The sequence below is a fragment of the Argopecten irradians genome, chromosome 2, assembly GCF_041381155.1.
Source record: "Argopecten irradians isolate NY chromosome 2, Ai_NY, whole genome shotgun sequence".
Taxonomy (NCBI): domain Eukaryota; kingdom Metazoa; phylum Mollusca; class Bivalvia; order Pectinida; family Pectinidae; genus Argopecten; species Argopecten irradians.
This window is the reverse complement of record NC_091135.1, coordinates 9333795-9349976: the sequence shown is the minus strand read 5'-3', so window position 1 is coordinate 9349976 and position 16182 is coordinate 9333795. Positions and strand designations below refer to the sequence as shown.

Here is a 16182-nt window from a genome sequence, read left to right as displayed (position 1 = left end):
AGGAATTTGATAATGTCAGTCTTTCCCATTACAATGACTTATGCTCAGAGAAATTCAATTTTAACACAGAAATCGCATTTAGTATATAAAGCCACCAAATTATTTTCATTCCAAATATACGATGTTTTCTTAAATGAAACTTTTAAGTGATCATAAGGGTTATTTACTTTGAAAAACCTGTTAGGGTAAATCTTATCTATAATTTTATTTTCACTTTTTTCTTTCTTTTTGAAGAAGATGCTTACTGAATTTTCGGTGTTAATATTTCATTATTAACCTACAGTATTGGGATGTTGGTTGTATCTATGGAGGTCCAATACACTATACAGCATTTCAGTATTTTAACCATGGAATCTGCCAGAGAAAACTCTACTAACCAAGTATAACTTACAACATTAGCATCCCCATCTGTCATTTCTATCTAGATTTTGACAAGAGAATTTGTTTATACAAATCTTTATAAAAATAGAAAATAAACAAAACTACGACAAGCAGTCATCATTATGTACCTAGCTTACACAAGTGACGTACACATGCTGCACGGTTCTCTACTAAATCAACAGGGATCTGATAAGAAACATTCCAGTGCATCAGGTTCTATAAAAAGCTTGTTTCCCTGTCACAAACTCTTTACTGAATTCAAACGCAGCAGTGAATTACATAATGGAATGGAAGCTATATATAACACTGTCTATATATCTACCATAGGTACCTAAATAAAATGCACACCAATCTCGTGTGGAATGCAATATGGTGCAGCTTTTTTCAAACAAGGAAGCCATTTCACTTTCAGGAACTACCAACAGATTAGTTTGAATGAAGATCGTAGATGAATCTGCAGCCATGTCTACGCTTATCAACAATTTCTATACATCAACACATGTAATGCTGGGATACACCAAAAACTCTGAAACCTGATAGTGCTAACAGTGTATAAGACAGATAATTTGTAAATGCCAATTTATGTTTTATCCAAGCAAACCTTCATCAGTAAAAGTTTTATTACATATCTTAATCTAAATGTTCAATTTTTGTAACTTTTCAATTTCAAACTAATGTACTGAAAACATCTTTTTTGAAGATTTAATGTTGATTTGTTTATTCTTTATTTCAGATAGTGTATATGAAGGAGAAATAGAAAATTGTAGCAACAGGGGCAGATTATCAAATAGAGAAACAAGGGCAAGTAATCCAATAGAAGAGACATGGACAGGTAATTCAATGTTGAGACAGGGGCAGACAATCCAATGTAGAGACAGGGGCAGATAATCCAATTTAGATATAGAGCAGATAATACAATGCTGAGACAGGGGGAGATAATTCAATTCAGAGACAGAGTAAGATAATCCTATGTAGAGACAGGTGCAGGTAAATCTTATGTATAAACACTGGTAAAGCATATATATTGGGGTAAAACAGATATTTAGGAAACAATAAGCAAAACATGAAAGGAAAATAAATTGTATAAAGCAGAATTATACAGTTAAGCTTACCTGTTCTCCTGAAATGTTTCGTATGGATGTCATATTTTGAGTCCATAACTCCACCTAGTGAACAAAAAAAAACTTTTAAAAACCTTTCTGGTGAAAAGTACCTGAAGGGACTATTACATTAAAATTTATTGTACAATAAGAGATCACGAAATAGGCAAGCAAACTTTTTGTGCTGTAGTCTTTTGAAATGAAAGGAATTTATCGCCAAACTTTTCATTAATTCTCCCCCCCCCCCTGCTGACACAATTTGAACTCTTCCAACTCGGATACAGGAAGAGTTCATTATGAATTTCCAGGGGTGAATGAGTTTGTGTTACATGTTATATGACATGTAAAAGTCAGTACAAAATATATCAAAGAAATTGCAGTTCTTGAATTATGTTTGAAATAAATGTACTTGTAATTTTGGAAAGTAAACTGGATACAATTGCATAGCAGGTATGTTTGATTCTACAAATAGTTAATTAAATAAATGTTCTGAGCAAAACATTACCTTTCCTAAAAGAAATTCTGCTCTTGGCACGCCCACAACATAGTCTGAAAGATATTTTTAGTAGAGATATTTTCCATACCATACTTCATCATAGTTGATTAGGTATGTATTTCAACTTTTATATAGGTAGTTAAGATATATTACATTTTTGAATATATGATAAATCTTACATTTGCCGTGTCAAATTTTGACTGTAATTTGGCAGAAAATATGAGTAATCTTAAACCATCAATTAAGAAGTTTATCAGATAATTCAACATTGTTGCATTTTAATAGCAAATTTCCAATAGAATTTCAGGATATCATAAATATAATACATGGTCAGTCTCTAATTTCTGTCATTTTTGTACATGTTAGAAAATGTATTAAGAGTAAGATTAAAGCCTTGGTGTTTGGTTTATGCAAAGAGCAGCTTATAATTTAACCCTTTTATCCCTGAAGACACATTTAGATTCTTCTAGTTCAAAAGTTGGAATAGTCCATTTTGGAATTTCAGGGGTGAATGAGTTTAAGACATTGACCATGTATTGTTTATTCATCATTACCATCTTCATTGTCTGCATCAAATCTGCCCACCGCACTTGAATAACCTGAAACACAGCAAGTGAGACAGTCTTAAACTGTGTTACACCTCAAAGGCTCGAAAACGAATACCACATGTGAAAGTGCGATTTGTGATCATTTAGGTAAAATGTAGTCGACTGAGAGGCCAAACCCCTATCTCTTGGTCTCCATATCACATTATTATCATCCTAGCCATCAACAAAATCTAACACCACGTCGGGAATAAAACAATAAAAACAAGAGATTAAATTCCCAAATCTTATTTCACCCTTATCCTTCTGCTAAATGAAAACACATCGCTGTGTACTGCTAATACAGCAAACATGATAAGCTGTCGACTTAGTCTAGTATTCATCAACATTGCAATTCCATAGCAGGAGTTTTTTTGTGTGGGGGAGTATTTTTTGTGATGATGATATTCCTCTTTTTTTTATGAAATTTAATAAAAATATTTCTTAATCGTATATCCCCATGACAAATATTCTTGAGTGGCAATACTCAACATTATTTAAGTCTGATTCAGTTTACTAATTTTGCTTCTATTTTTAAATTTAAGTACGCCAAATCTAATCACAGCTATCACCATACTACCAATAAAGTTCTACTTTTCAATTGTTTAGTGTATTCCATCTTTCCATATTACAGAGTTAACTCCCTTGCTCCCAATTGTTACGTCATTATTTTGTGAGTGCAATTCACATCATTTTCTCCGAAACGTATGACGTTACCCTCGCAAACACATGACGTCAAAATCATTACCTACCCACAAGGGCAGATAACTCTGTAATATACTAATACAGAATATTTAAGTATCAATCATTTAGTATTTTGTGGTTGGTGTTTGAACATTTTAGAATTGTTTACCTCTGTAACTGTCGTCTGATGCCTGTGGTTCTTCTCCTGTGTCTTTCCTAGAATTTCCTTGATCCAGATAAATGTTGTGAACTTGACCTGTTAAATACATGGTTTATTTCGAAAATATCATCTTGAAGCCTCTCTAATATTCTAATGAAAGAGAAACAGTACATTCTCTGAAGTGTTGTGTATTCATTATCTCAATTATTTCAGACTTCAAGCAAATCTCTTTTTGTTTAATTTGTATAACAGCTTCATTTTATTGGCATTTACAGCGAACACATAACTCGTTCAATTACACTCTTGTTGACTATAATATTTGCATGCTATGCCAGAAAGAGTGTCTGATTGAATGAGTTTAAGTGAACTAGGAAATATTAACGAAGGGGAGATAACTCAACAAGAGATCCCAGAGGGATCTTGGCGGCAAGTTGGCGCCCACCTAAGAATGATCTTTGTTTGACAAAGGAAAGAGGGATCTTTTCTCTGCTTTTCAAGCTTTTACTACATATTACTACACATGAAATTTGAGAAAGATCCCTTGACTACTTTCTGAGATATATAACAGTAACAAACTTCAATTATCAAAATCCAAGATGGCTACCTGTCTACCATCTTGTTCACCGATCGGTCCCAAAATGCAATATGCACAACTAGGGCCCTAAATGAACCTGTACATGAAATTTTAGAAGAATTCTTTTGGTACATTTTGAGAAATAGCGGTAACAAAGTTTAAACTATCAAAATCCAAGATGGCAGTCTGTCGGTCATCTTGTTAACCGATTGGTCCCAATATGCAATATGCACAACTAGGCCCCTAGGGGAACTTACATGTGAATTTTGAGAAAGATCCCTATACATTCTGAGAATAGCGGAAAAAAATTCAATTGTCAAAATCCAAGATGGCAGTCCTGTTGGCTACCTGTCGGCCATCTTGTTCAACGATCGGTCCCAAAATGCAATATGCACAACTAGACCCTAGAAGAACTGCAGGGACCCCTTCAGTAGAGAAACAGCTTACAAACTTCAATGTCAAAATCCAAGATGGCGGCCTGTCGAATTGATCGGTCCCATCCCTAGGAAACTCAATAAATTTGACACTTTCTGAGAAATAGCGGTAACAAACTTTAAACTATCAAAATCCAAGATGGCGGCCTGTCGGCCATCTTGTTACCCGATTGGTCCAAAATACAATATGCACAACTAGGGCCCTAGGGGAACCTACATATGAAATTTGAGAAAGATCCTTCAATACTTTCTGAGAAATAGCAGTAACAAGAATTGTTAACGGACGGAAGGACGGACAGACGGAAGGACAGACGATGGACCACGGACAAAAAGCGATTTGAATAGCCCACCATCTGTTGATGGTGGGCTCAAAAACTTACCTTGCCAATAGAACGCTCCAGGGGCACCAATCAGAAGTCTTTCTCCATTCTACAAAGGTGGGGTCACATATCAGATAGGAGAAACGAGGTATTAATGACTAATTAAACAAATACAGTAAGAACAGTATTATATTGATAAATCTCTTGACACAGTCCGCTAATAAAACTTTCCTAGTTCCAAATATCATTACAATTGTGTATCTGCGTCAATTGTTTTTTTTTTGTGTTGCATCGCATTGCCATCACTGTGAAATCAAGAAACAACTCTGAATTCGCAGAAAAAGAATATGAAGACCGCAGAAACATGTAGACGCAACGATTTTCGAAATTTTAATGAAGCACCAAACATATTCTGCTTCATTTATGAGATATGTATATCACCAAGATTTAGTTTTGCATGTTCATATTAATTTATACAGCCTTGATCCTGCAATATTGCCTACCAGTTTAACGTGACTGGGATTCTGATTTCTGTTTTTAACAATGGATATTGTAATGCATACCTTTTACACTAATGTATCGTGTACTGACGTGCTACCATTTATTTTACGTGAGATGCATTACTTGACCTATTTTAGTTAGAAATGTTATTAATTTCATATCCTACTTGGTTGTCTTCTTGCCTAATTCCATGGCTAATTTCTTGCATTGAAATATTCTGCAACCTCCCCTTTAATTTGCCTAAGTGAAATTCCTTCAAAAACTTCACATAAGAAATCATGATTTTAAGCAGGGAACTGTGGTAATATCGTTTATAATGATACGTTTTACAATTCAATATTCTATTTATAGATTTATGTATCGCAGATTTCAGTTTTGGTAATTTAGGTTATAAAGAAATTGACGCATCTGCCTGTATGGTAAATGTCGAAATTGACATCTCTGGTTTTGGTTTCCATAATTCAGGTTATAAAGAAATTGACTTCTCAGATTTCGGTTTCGGTAATTCAGGTTATAAAGAAATTGACATCTCAGATTTCTGTTTATGTAATTAAGCTTATGAAGAAATGGACATAGCAGTCTCTATGATGATACATGTCGAAATCGACATCTCAGACGTTAGAATGGCACTCAATTTGTGTATGTAATGATAGGCTTTACCCAAGTTAAAACAGCAGGGACTTGTGTCCCTTGCTGTACAAATGATAAAGCATGTCAAACTGCTAAGATAATTTCAAGGCATATGTTTTACCGTAGTCATCAAAATCAAACAGTTAGAAATTACATCCTGAAATGTCTTAAGCTATCACATCTGAATCAAAGAGCAGCTAAATGGCAAAGATAAAGAAATCTTAACATTAAAATTATTTCTTGACTAAAAATGGAAAGTGTTATTACATGACAGAGATTATAGTATCAAAATTTTATTTCTTATTCATAACAGTTATGAACAGATTTTCAGTGAATCAAAAGAAAACCTTTGAAACTTGAAACTCACTCAACCCTGAAATTTCATAATGGAGTAGTCTAGTCTTTGATTTAGAAGAGCCTAAAAGTGTCTTCTGGGGTAAATGAGGTAGCAGAATACCATTAATTGATACCATGGAAGTTAAAAACTAATTGCAATTTAAACTTGATTAAATAATTAAGGTTAATTATGTTAATAAATCAACTGAAATTTGCTTGTCTATTCGAGATCTACTATATTCTGTTGGCATCCATCAAATTCTTAAATCAAATATTCAAGTTCACTTGATTCAATACTCTGAAAATGTTAAAATTATTACCACAGTCCTGCTGAATTAGGATAGCCAGATTTTACAGTAAAGATTTGAAAACAATTTAGGAAAAAATGCATTCCATTATTCAAGTGCTCTACATTTTTATCCACTAAAATAGCGTAATCATGTAATGCTATCGAATCACTACTAGTTTTTATTCTAATTACTATTCATATATTCATAAAATCAATTGATTTTGTCTGTGAATCACTAACATATACATTTCAATTTCATATAGTTTAATAAAACTAATGCATTTAATAAAAAACAAGATGGGCTTTAAGTTGATATAGTAAATTCATCCTGCTAAAATATCACAAAATAGTTTTTTATTTTCCCTTTTTTTGGCATTAATTTTCATTGTCATATGTAGAGGCCTAATTGTTCACATACAAATAGCCATGTATGTAAAACTAATGGTCGTATCCTTGGCAAACTGATAGGGTACTATTTTACCATTGATCAGCGATGAGGAAATTCGCGTGGCATTTATACACACATTATGAATTGATTTTACTTCTTTGACTGCGGACCGTAGCACTAATGGCTTGTATTGGACACAGATCATTGATAAATGTGGTATTTCGGAAACAAAAAGATTCGGTAGATACAGAAACGACATCTAAAGGCTAGAAATATCACATCCCAAATACATAAAGTGTCAGATTGGATTTACTGTAGACATATATGATTGTTACTGGTTATGAAAGGAACAAGGATTTTTCATATAGCTGTTAAGTAATGCGGTATCTATCAAATATTTTGTTTTTGCTGCGACAGCAAATGGAAAGCATTTAACGGATTCCTGGTTAGACATTAATATAGTTTAACTTTTTGTCATGGAAATGTTAGCTTAGTAAGAATCTTGGAACATGTCAGGAAATTATTTGGTTGAATTATTAAATATAATTGAACAAATGAATAAGTAATTACATATGTTACATTATGATAAAAACATCAGTGAAATGTCAAAAACAATCTGGTACAAAAACGTGTAATGAAAGAAAAAACACATTGAATACAACATTTAATGCGAAACTCATATCAATGAATTGAGAATTGCCCTGAAGGGAAAATATGTGCAAGTAAAAGAGATGCTACAAGACTAGGCTAATATTGAGAATGGATAGGTGGCATTCATAGGATTGTAAAGTATATATATATCATATATATAGTGTGATACTGAATTCAATTACAACACAATGCAAATCTCACTGGAAAGATACACTGACATCTCCACAGAAAATCCTACATACAAGTGGTGGCATAGACAAGTATCTCCTTAAATTACTGATACCCTTTTTTAAACTGAATAAAGCTTCAAAAGCAAGGTGACATACACGTGCTGTCAGAGATTGTACCGCCAGGTGGCAGTATATGTCAGACATTATACAACCAGGTGGCAGTACATTTCAGAGATTGTACCACCAGGCTTCATTTCATGTCAGAAATTGTACCACCAAGTGGCAGTACCTGTAAGAGATAATACCACCAGGCGTCACTACATGTCAAAGATTGTAACACCAGGTGGCAGTACATGTCAGAAATTGTACCACCAAGTGTCACTTCATGTCAAGAGATTTTACAACTAGGTGTAATTACATGTTAGAGATTGTATCACCAGGTGTCACTACATGTGAGAGATTGTACCACTAGGTGACGCACTACATGTCAGGGATTGTACCACCAGGTAGCAGTACATGTCAGAGATTGTACCACCAGGTAGCAGTACATGTCAGAGATTCTACCACCAGGTGTCACTTCATGTCAGAGATTGTACAACCAGGTGTCATTACATGTGAGAGAGATTGTACCACTAGGTGGCACTACATGTCAGAGATTGTACACAGTAGTCAGAGATTGTACCACCAGGTGGAAGTACATGTCAGAGATTTTACCACCAGGTGGAAGTACATGTCAGAGATTGTACCACTACGTAGCACTACATGTCAGAGATTGTACCACCAGGTAGCAGCACATGTCAGAAACTGTACCACCAGGTGGAAGTACATGTCAGATATTGTACCACTTGGTGGCAGTATGTCAGAAAATGTACCACTAGGTGGCAGTATATGTCAGAAAATGTACCACTAGGTGTCAATACATGTCAAGAGATGTACCACTAGGTGGCAGTTTATGTCAGATTTAGTACCACCAAGTGGCAGTACATGTCAGAAATTGTACCACCAGGTGTCACTACATATCAAGAGATTGCACCACTAGGTGGCAGTATATGTCAGAGTTAGTACCACCAAGTGGCAGTATGTCAATTGTACCACCAATGTCACTACATGTCAAGAGATTGTACCACAGTGCATACATTCAAAAGATTGTACCACCAGGTGACATGTCAAGAGATTGTACTACATGTCCACAGGTGCAGTATATGTAGTACCACCAGGTGGCCATGTCAGAATTGTACCACCAGTGTCACTACATGTCAAAAGATTGGCAACATACCTACCAGGTGGCATTATATGTCAAGAGATGTACCACTAGTTGTCACTACATGTCAGATTGTACCACTAGGTGGCAGTATATGTCAGAGAATGTATCATCAGGTGGCAGTACACATCAGAGATTGTACCACCATGTGGCAGTACATGTCAGAGATTATACCACCAGGTGTCACTACATGTCAGAGATTGTACCACTAGGTGTCACTACATGTCAGAGATTGTACCACTAGGTGGCAGTATATGTGTGAGTTAGTACCACCAGGTGGCAGTACATGTCAGAAATTGTACCACCAGATGTCACTACATGTCATAGATTGTACCACCATGTGGCAGTACATGTTAAAAGATTGTACTACCAGGTGGCATTATATGTCAAGAGATTGTACCACTAGGTGTCACTACATGTCAGATTGTACCACTAGGTGGCAGTATATGTCAGAGAATGTATCATCAGGTGGCAGTACACATCAGAGATTGTACCACCATGTGGCAGTACATGTCAGAGATTATACCACCAGGTGGCAGTTTATTTCAGAGATTGTACCACCATGTGGTAGTACATGCCTGATATTTTACCAACAGTTGGCAGTATATGTCAGAGATTGTACCACCAGGTGGCAGTAAATAGTCAGACATTGTGGCAGTATTTGTGAAACTTCAAATTAAAGTAATCTTTTGATCTTACAAGGTTAAATATTGTCATTACGTTTTCAGTTGATTAAATATTTGATATCATTTGCCACCACCTGTTTTATCTATCAATGTTTCATCTGTTAAGATTAAGAAAACATCTATCTACTCCAAAAGATCAGTTCTTATTTAAGATCAATTATAACATTATCTATATTGATAGCAGTCAGTCATAATTCTCAGATATGCTCTATAATTATTTTATATGCTATCATATTTATATGCATATCAAAGCCAAACAGGTTCTAAGTGCTCTGACTATACATATTTTTATGGAACTCAAGAGCAATGATAATTATCAAATGCAAATGAAATGATAATGATGTTTTTAACTTAGTGAAAAAAAGCCTCTGAATAAAAAAGCAAAATAAAATGGTTGGTCAATTTAAAACTTCAGCAAAAAGGGGTAATATTGCTGTACCATATTGTTTTTAGCAAAAATTTGATGGATAGTGGGTTTAATCTGCCAAATGATGTTATTCCAAATCTTAAGACCAAAACTTTTGTTTCTTTTAAAATAACAAAAGTTTTAATTACCTTAAAGGAAATCAAATGACAACAATTTAATTTCTATTCTATATAGTTGTGGCAGCTTAAAATGTTTTAAAGATGCTTTTGCTTTTACCTTGATCAATGCCTTTATCCCTATATGCAGTCCCTACCTGAATCCTTGAGATACTACAATTGTTTTCACTCATTATTTATGATTATGGTTTCTAGCATCAAAATGCCAAATGGAATATAACTATTCAAACAAAACCCAAATTATATCAAATCTGCCATTCAAAATTAAATTTTACCAAATTTTACTTCCAGGCATATTCTATCTTCATTATCTACAATGGTATTCTGCTTTCAGAGGTTGGTACAGCAATATCAGTAATGTTTTAGACAACTCACGTTAGAAAATGCCGCAGAGAATCCGGCCTCGCAGTAGCCTCCCTTGTCATAGCCTAAGCTAGCTGAAATGTATATACGGGCTCTACATCAAACTACAGTTACGACAACACATGTGTACACAACCAACTCACAGAGTAATACAGAAAAGAAGTCATCATTCAAGTGATGGTTTTTGTAATTATTCAAACATATTCACTGTCTTTCTGTAGTAAGAACAATCCCAACTCAGGATAATTCTTCAATAATATAGTTGCACCTTGTACAATCCAATTCAATCTTTAACTGAAAGACTTAAATCTGAACTTACACTATGAACTTGATACACACTTTGATTTTTTTTTCTTGGCCCCAACAAAATGTTGATGCTTTAATAATTTAATTGCTCTACAACCCAAAGAGTGAAATATCTCTATGATCTTTTACATGAAGAAAGAAACACTGCAGGTACAATACCCAAGGGTTCTAACCATGGAAGAATAATTCTGAGTGATCTGGGATGGACCCAGTCATTAAAAGGATCTAATTGGGTTTTTTTAATGTTCATTTTTTACATAATATATGATGTGGATTTTATATTTGAATATTTTACAATGATTTGATGTTTGTTCAGATATACAAAATTGACTTTCATGAGTATTTAAAATCTATGAAAAAGTGCACAAAGCCCCATGTTTTGAATTATCTAAGAAACAACTGAAAGACAGTGAATATATGATAATGAAACAGAATAGGAGAAAGTGTAGTGGCCAGACAGAATTTGAACCCGGAACCTTAGAACACTAGCCTAATGCTCTACCGACTCAGCGACCTACACTAGTAGTCACCAATGATCGACCCAGTCCAATGCCACTACAATATGTTGAAAGATATTGAAATCTTTGATTTTTATGAAATACGTCTGTGAGATGGTTGTTTTTATATACCAGTGAAGAACATTCATATGACACTATGTAAAACACTACACATAACAACTAAGTACATGAAACCTACACACCAGAAACCATGACAGCAAAGGGCAGATAACTCTCACTTTTCACATAAAAATAACTGTGAATATCTCTTCTTCTTCATCAGAAATAAAATGCAGATTGTCTGAACTTCTATCTTTGCATATTACAGAGTAAGCTCCCATGCAAGTAGGTATCCATGGTGACATCATTAAGTTGTGAGTAAAATTCACAACATTTTCTCTAAGAAGTATGATGTTTACGATCGCAAACACATGAAGTCACAATCGATACCTACCACAAGGGCAGATAACTCAGCCATAAGTCTGTGGACTTGATTCCCAAATGCTTATAATATTTTTTTTGCATGAATTATTCCCCTTTACCTATCATATAATAATCTTCTTATCAATTAATTCCCATTATTCATGAAGATAAATCTATGTGCAAGTCAATTCTACTGATTTATCAAATCATCATATACATGTTATGAATTTCAATGTTCTGAAAATAAGCAATAACATAAATGTAACTCCAATAAGTACATTTTTTTCTTCATTTTTGACCTTGAAGTTAAGGTCACATAGTGCTACACTTCACATCACCTAGAAAAAGCAGATATTTTCTTTCATTTATTTTTTAGATGAAAAGTGGTAAGTTATCTGTTTACATCATGGTCCCTATTAAAAAGTCTAGTATGGTTTCAGTTCTTACAGACTTGTATATATATATCATTGTAAACAATCTAACAAACTCAACACACCTCAAATATTGTTTGGAATATTTCACCACTAAATGGTCATAGATTTATATCATACCATATCTGCCCACAATAAACACTCCTTCCAGCCATATATACTCTGATTATAAGGTGTTGTTGTACCAATTGCAAGACAACAGAATTCATCAATTCAGCTGCCATAGATTCAACTTATCATAAGACTTCTTAAAATATATGCTCATTGTGAGACATAGGCTTATTACCAGACTTTGGCTTATTTATACACATTAGCTTATTACTAGAGATGGGCTTATTACTAGACATGTTTTATTAATTCAATGTCATATTAACAGCCATTGCCAGGAGCAAAGCAGGAGTACCAGGAGAAAAACCACCGACCAGCGGTCAGTACCTGGCAACTGCCCCACATTGGATTTGAACTGGATTTGAGATGGAGGGCTTGTGGTAATATGTCGTAACATCTTAACCCTTGGCCACCGTGGCCCCTTAATTTATAATTTAGGCATGGACATATTACTGAACATGGGCTTATTACTGGACATGGGCTTATTATTAGACATGGGCTTATTACCAGAGAAGAGTTTATTGTTGGATAAATATTGTGGTGTTTTATACTTAAGTTTATCGAAGACTTAATCTAGATTGATTGAAAAATATTAACAGACAGTTTACTGATGTTCTTGTAGTTCCATAAACATAATGAATTCAACTAAACAACTTGGTAGTAATTGAAAAATCCTTCATAATTATCAACAAAATTTAAATAAATTGCTTTTTGAGGTGTGTTTTACAAGGTGACTTTCTAATCAAATTCACAAAGTGTTGGTATATATAGATGTTTATATAAAATACAAATTCCCTGTGACCTGTGCTGACATTTCCTAGACAGTTAGACAGACACAGAAGTATAGACAACATATACACAAATTAAAACTAACAATAATAAACATATACACAAACAATAAACAGATGAATAATGACAAAACGGCTCCTGTCAAAATACAAAAATCCCTAAAAGTTAAAGTTGTATTAATCTTAAAAAGAAGGAAATATTTGACTCGCAGTCTATTGGTAAATAAATTGTTTGATATTTTGTGTACCTAACACATTCGGAGAATATCCAGAGACCTTCTACCTGATAACTATAGACCTACAGAATCTCTGTGTTGTGACAGATTTAAGCGGGAATTACTTTGGTTTCAGTGGCTGACCTTATCGCAATGGTGAAAGGTTTGTTGTGATATCTGACGCCCAGCAAGATAACATATTATAAACACAGAGAAAAATTCCTGTCCTGGCTTCTGTTACACAACCCCCATACTATAAACACCTTTAATGTTGATAACCTCCCCTTAGTTATCTCCCCTTCTTTAATCTTTAACTACAGATATTCTTATTGTTTTATGCTTATTATCTCCCTTGAATTATACTCTGTACACCTTGCAATAAATAAAATCCATGGCTTTGAAATCAAATCTTCTTTATTCCAAAACTCTTGCACTGCATAAAATCTAAGCCTTTCATTTTGGTTATCTCCCCTGTTTAATCCAAATCTATTCCTCAGGAGAACTTGGAAATTATTTTAGATAGAAACCTCACTGAAAGGATATCACAAAATCAGAAATAATCATTGATCATTACATTAAGAGGTTACAAATACTTCTATAGAATGAACTTTTAGCACATTAACAAGTAAGCATCTCTCGCTAAATTCAATATTGCAAATATCGAAGAATCAAAGTACATATTGATCAGTATCTTTAACCAGCATTAGAAGTGACTCCAAAATTTGATTCAACCTTTAATTTCTGGTAATTTTAGATAACTTCCTGACGTGCTAAGATTGATCCCCAGAGATTATCGTAATGTACATTAGGTTACACTGGGGCCGTTGACACCGGGCTCTATTACTCCTGAAACATGTAGCCTGAGGTCATTAAACTTTTATCGGATCTAAACATTTTGGTAACCGGTCATCAGAGAGAACAGATAAACCTACCCACCATATATACAGACCTGAAGTACATTTACCTAAACTAGAAAAAACATCTACTTCCTTGTCAGATTTGTGTGTTTTTCATTTCCATTTTGTAGACAATTAAACAAATGTAGATTAAACACCAAGCTACAATCACAGCAATGCCAATTGGGTAGTGTCTTAGAGAAACTTGATGACACTATTGGACGCAATGGTGGTGATGATAAAAAAGAAAAAGGCTGATGAATTTGGAGACATACTGAAATACCACAATCGGTGTGTTGATACATATGGCAGTCATCAATTTCAGTCTGGGGGTCTACGTCAGTGCAGATGTAGAACATGCACATGCACATGCTGCATGCATTTGCCACAGAAAGTCACGAATCTCAGATAGGTGTAGGTTTCAAGCCTCACTGCTAGAGTCGTTAAGGGCTAATTTTGTTGCCAAGCAAAAATGTACATCTGCACACATCCAGAAGTTGAGAAGATATACTGCAGATTTAATTTTGTCTTTGTTAGCAATATCCCTGTCTAATGTTTGCAGTTGTACATGAAATAAAGTTATTTTTAGCTGACCTGTAATATCAAATAGATCTAATTTGCCAAAGTAATTTTTTTGTCCTATTGTACCATGTAGAATATTTCTTAGATTACACTAAAAACAAAACAAAAAAAGTTTTGTTTATGAAGTTCTTCTATGACAGCTATGCAAGTTGCCATGGTAACTTGTTAGTGTTGCTATGTGACTATTATAGTATCTTAGCCACGATCACTACACGATTCTTCACTACCTAAATATATATATTGCTATGATATAAACGATAAACAGCTATAGAACATTTATATTTTGCAGTGACAAATGATTGCCATTGGTGTGCTGATCCCTAATTCTACTGTTGCCATGACAACGGATACACTTACATTTGACATGGCAATTGAGAAGCCGGCTTGACAAGAACCCTGGTTGTTATGTTGGTCTACACTATTAGGATTCAGATCAACCGCTAGTGTGGAAAGGAAAAAAAAATGTTTGGCATAAAAATAATCACTTTTCATTAAAAAAGAAAGATTTTCATGATAGTGCATGGTGTTTTGAACTTTTCAAAAGTCTCTTGAGAAATATGAATGGTTAAAGTTTCAAATGAAAGAAGCCTCTTCAAATCCAAACATCACATACTATCTTTTGAGTTAGACGTCATGCAATATTTCTTAAAGGTTTAAAATGCATTAAGATAAAATTCCTTTTACACCACAAAATATCGTGAAAATCTTTTCTATAAAATTAATATACACTGGAAATTATCAAAATCAAAGTCGGTGATGTTTACAATTGTATTGTGACTCATTCCAAATAAATTAAAAATAAGCAAAATAATTTAAGCCCAGTATTGGTTCAGCATCTGAAAAGCAATGAAATTAAGATGATAAAGCCAGCAGAAAATAATAACAGTTAAAGCTTAAAAGCATAAAATGTGAATTAATAAGAACTTAAGGATCTACATTGGTAAGAAGAAATGTGTTAATCTAAGTTAATTAGGTCTTTAAGTCAAAGCTAAAGCATGAAATTAAAACGGTGTGTCCAAAAAGTCATAATAAATTGCACATTTCAGGCATTTTTTTCAGTAAATCACTCTGGTAGAACTTGAAAAGTTCAAAATGTGTTTTCAAGATGGTGGCTGTGGCAACCATCTTGCATTTTGGATTGACCCAAAATATAACAATATTTGGTAGGGACCTTGTCAGAATCATTTAAGGAAAGTTTCAGTTAATCGCATTGGTATAATATCAGAAGTTCATAATGTGTTTTCAAGATGGCTGCTTTGGCAGACATCTTGGATTTCAGATTGACCCCAAAAAAAAAAAAAATCCCAACAACACATAGTCATTAACATATCAGGATCATTTTGGACAAGTTTTAGCTATTTAATCACAATGGTAGAACTTGAAGC

The 16182-nt window shown here is 34.1% G+C and overlaps 1 protein-coding gene and 1 long non-coding RNA gene across 5 annotated transcripts in view; one reads left to right on the top strand and one right to left on the bottom strand.

The window, feature by feature from the left end:
- LOC138314373 (integrin alpha-8-like) overlaps positions 1 to 16182 on the bottom strand; it is an 83352-nt gene that overhangs the window by 26185 nt on the left and 40985 nt on the right. For 3 of the 4 annotated variants that reach the window (XM_069254677.1, XM_069254674.1, XM_069254676.1), the window contains exons 5-10: positions 15155 to 15237; positions 4794 to 4842; positions 3415 to 3501; positions 2532 to 2576; positions 1987 to 2030; positions 1494 to 1547 (exon numbers count right to left, since the gene is read on the bottom strand). In XM_069254677.1, the coding sequence (XP_069110778.1) occupies positions 1494 to 1547; positions 1987 to 2030; positions 2532 to 2576; positions 3415 to 3501; positions 4794 to 4842; positions 15155 to 15237 (362 nt within the window). Of the gene's footprint in view, positions 1 to 1493; positions 1548 to 1986; positions 2031 to 2531; positions 2577 to 3414; positions 3502 to 4793; positions 4843 to 10563; positions 10626 to 15154; positions 15238 to 16182 lie in introns of all 4 variants that reach the window. The other variant, XM_069254675.1, reaches the window with a different exon arrangement.
- Positions 652 to 15537, top strand: LOC138314374 (uncharacterized). The gene is made up of 3 exons (XR_011207366.1): positions 652 to 708; positions 1115 to 1213; positions 15087 to 15537. It is a non-coding gene; the product is annotated as an uncharacterized lncRNA (long non-coding RNA).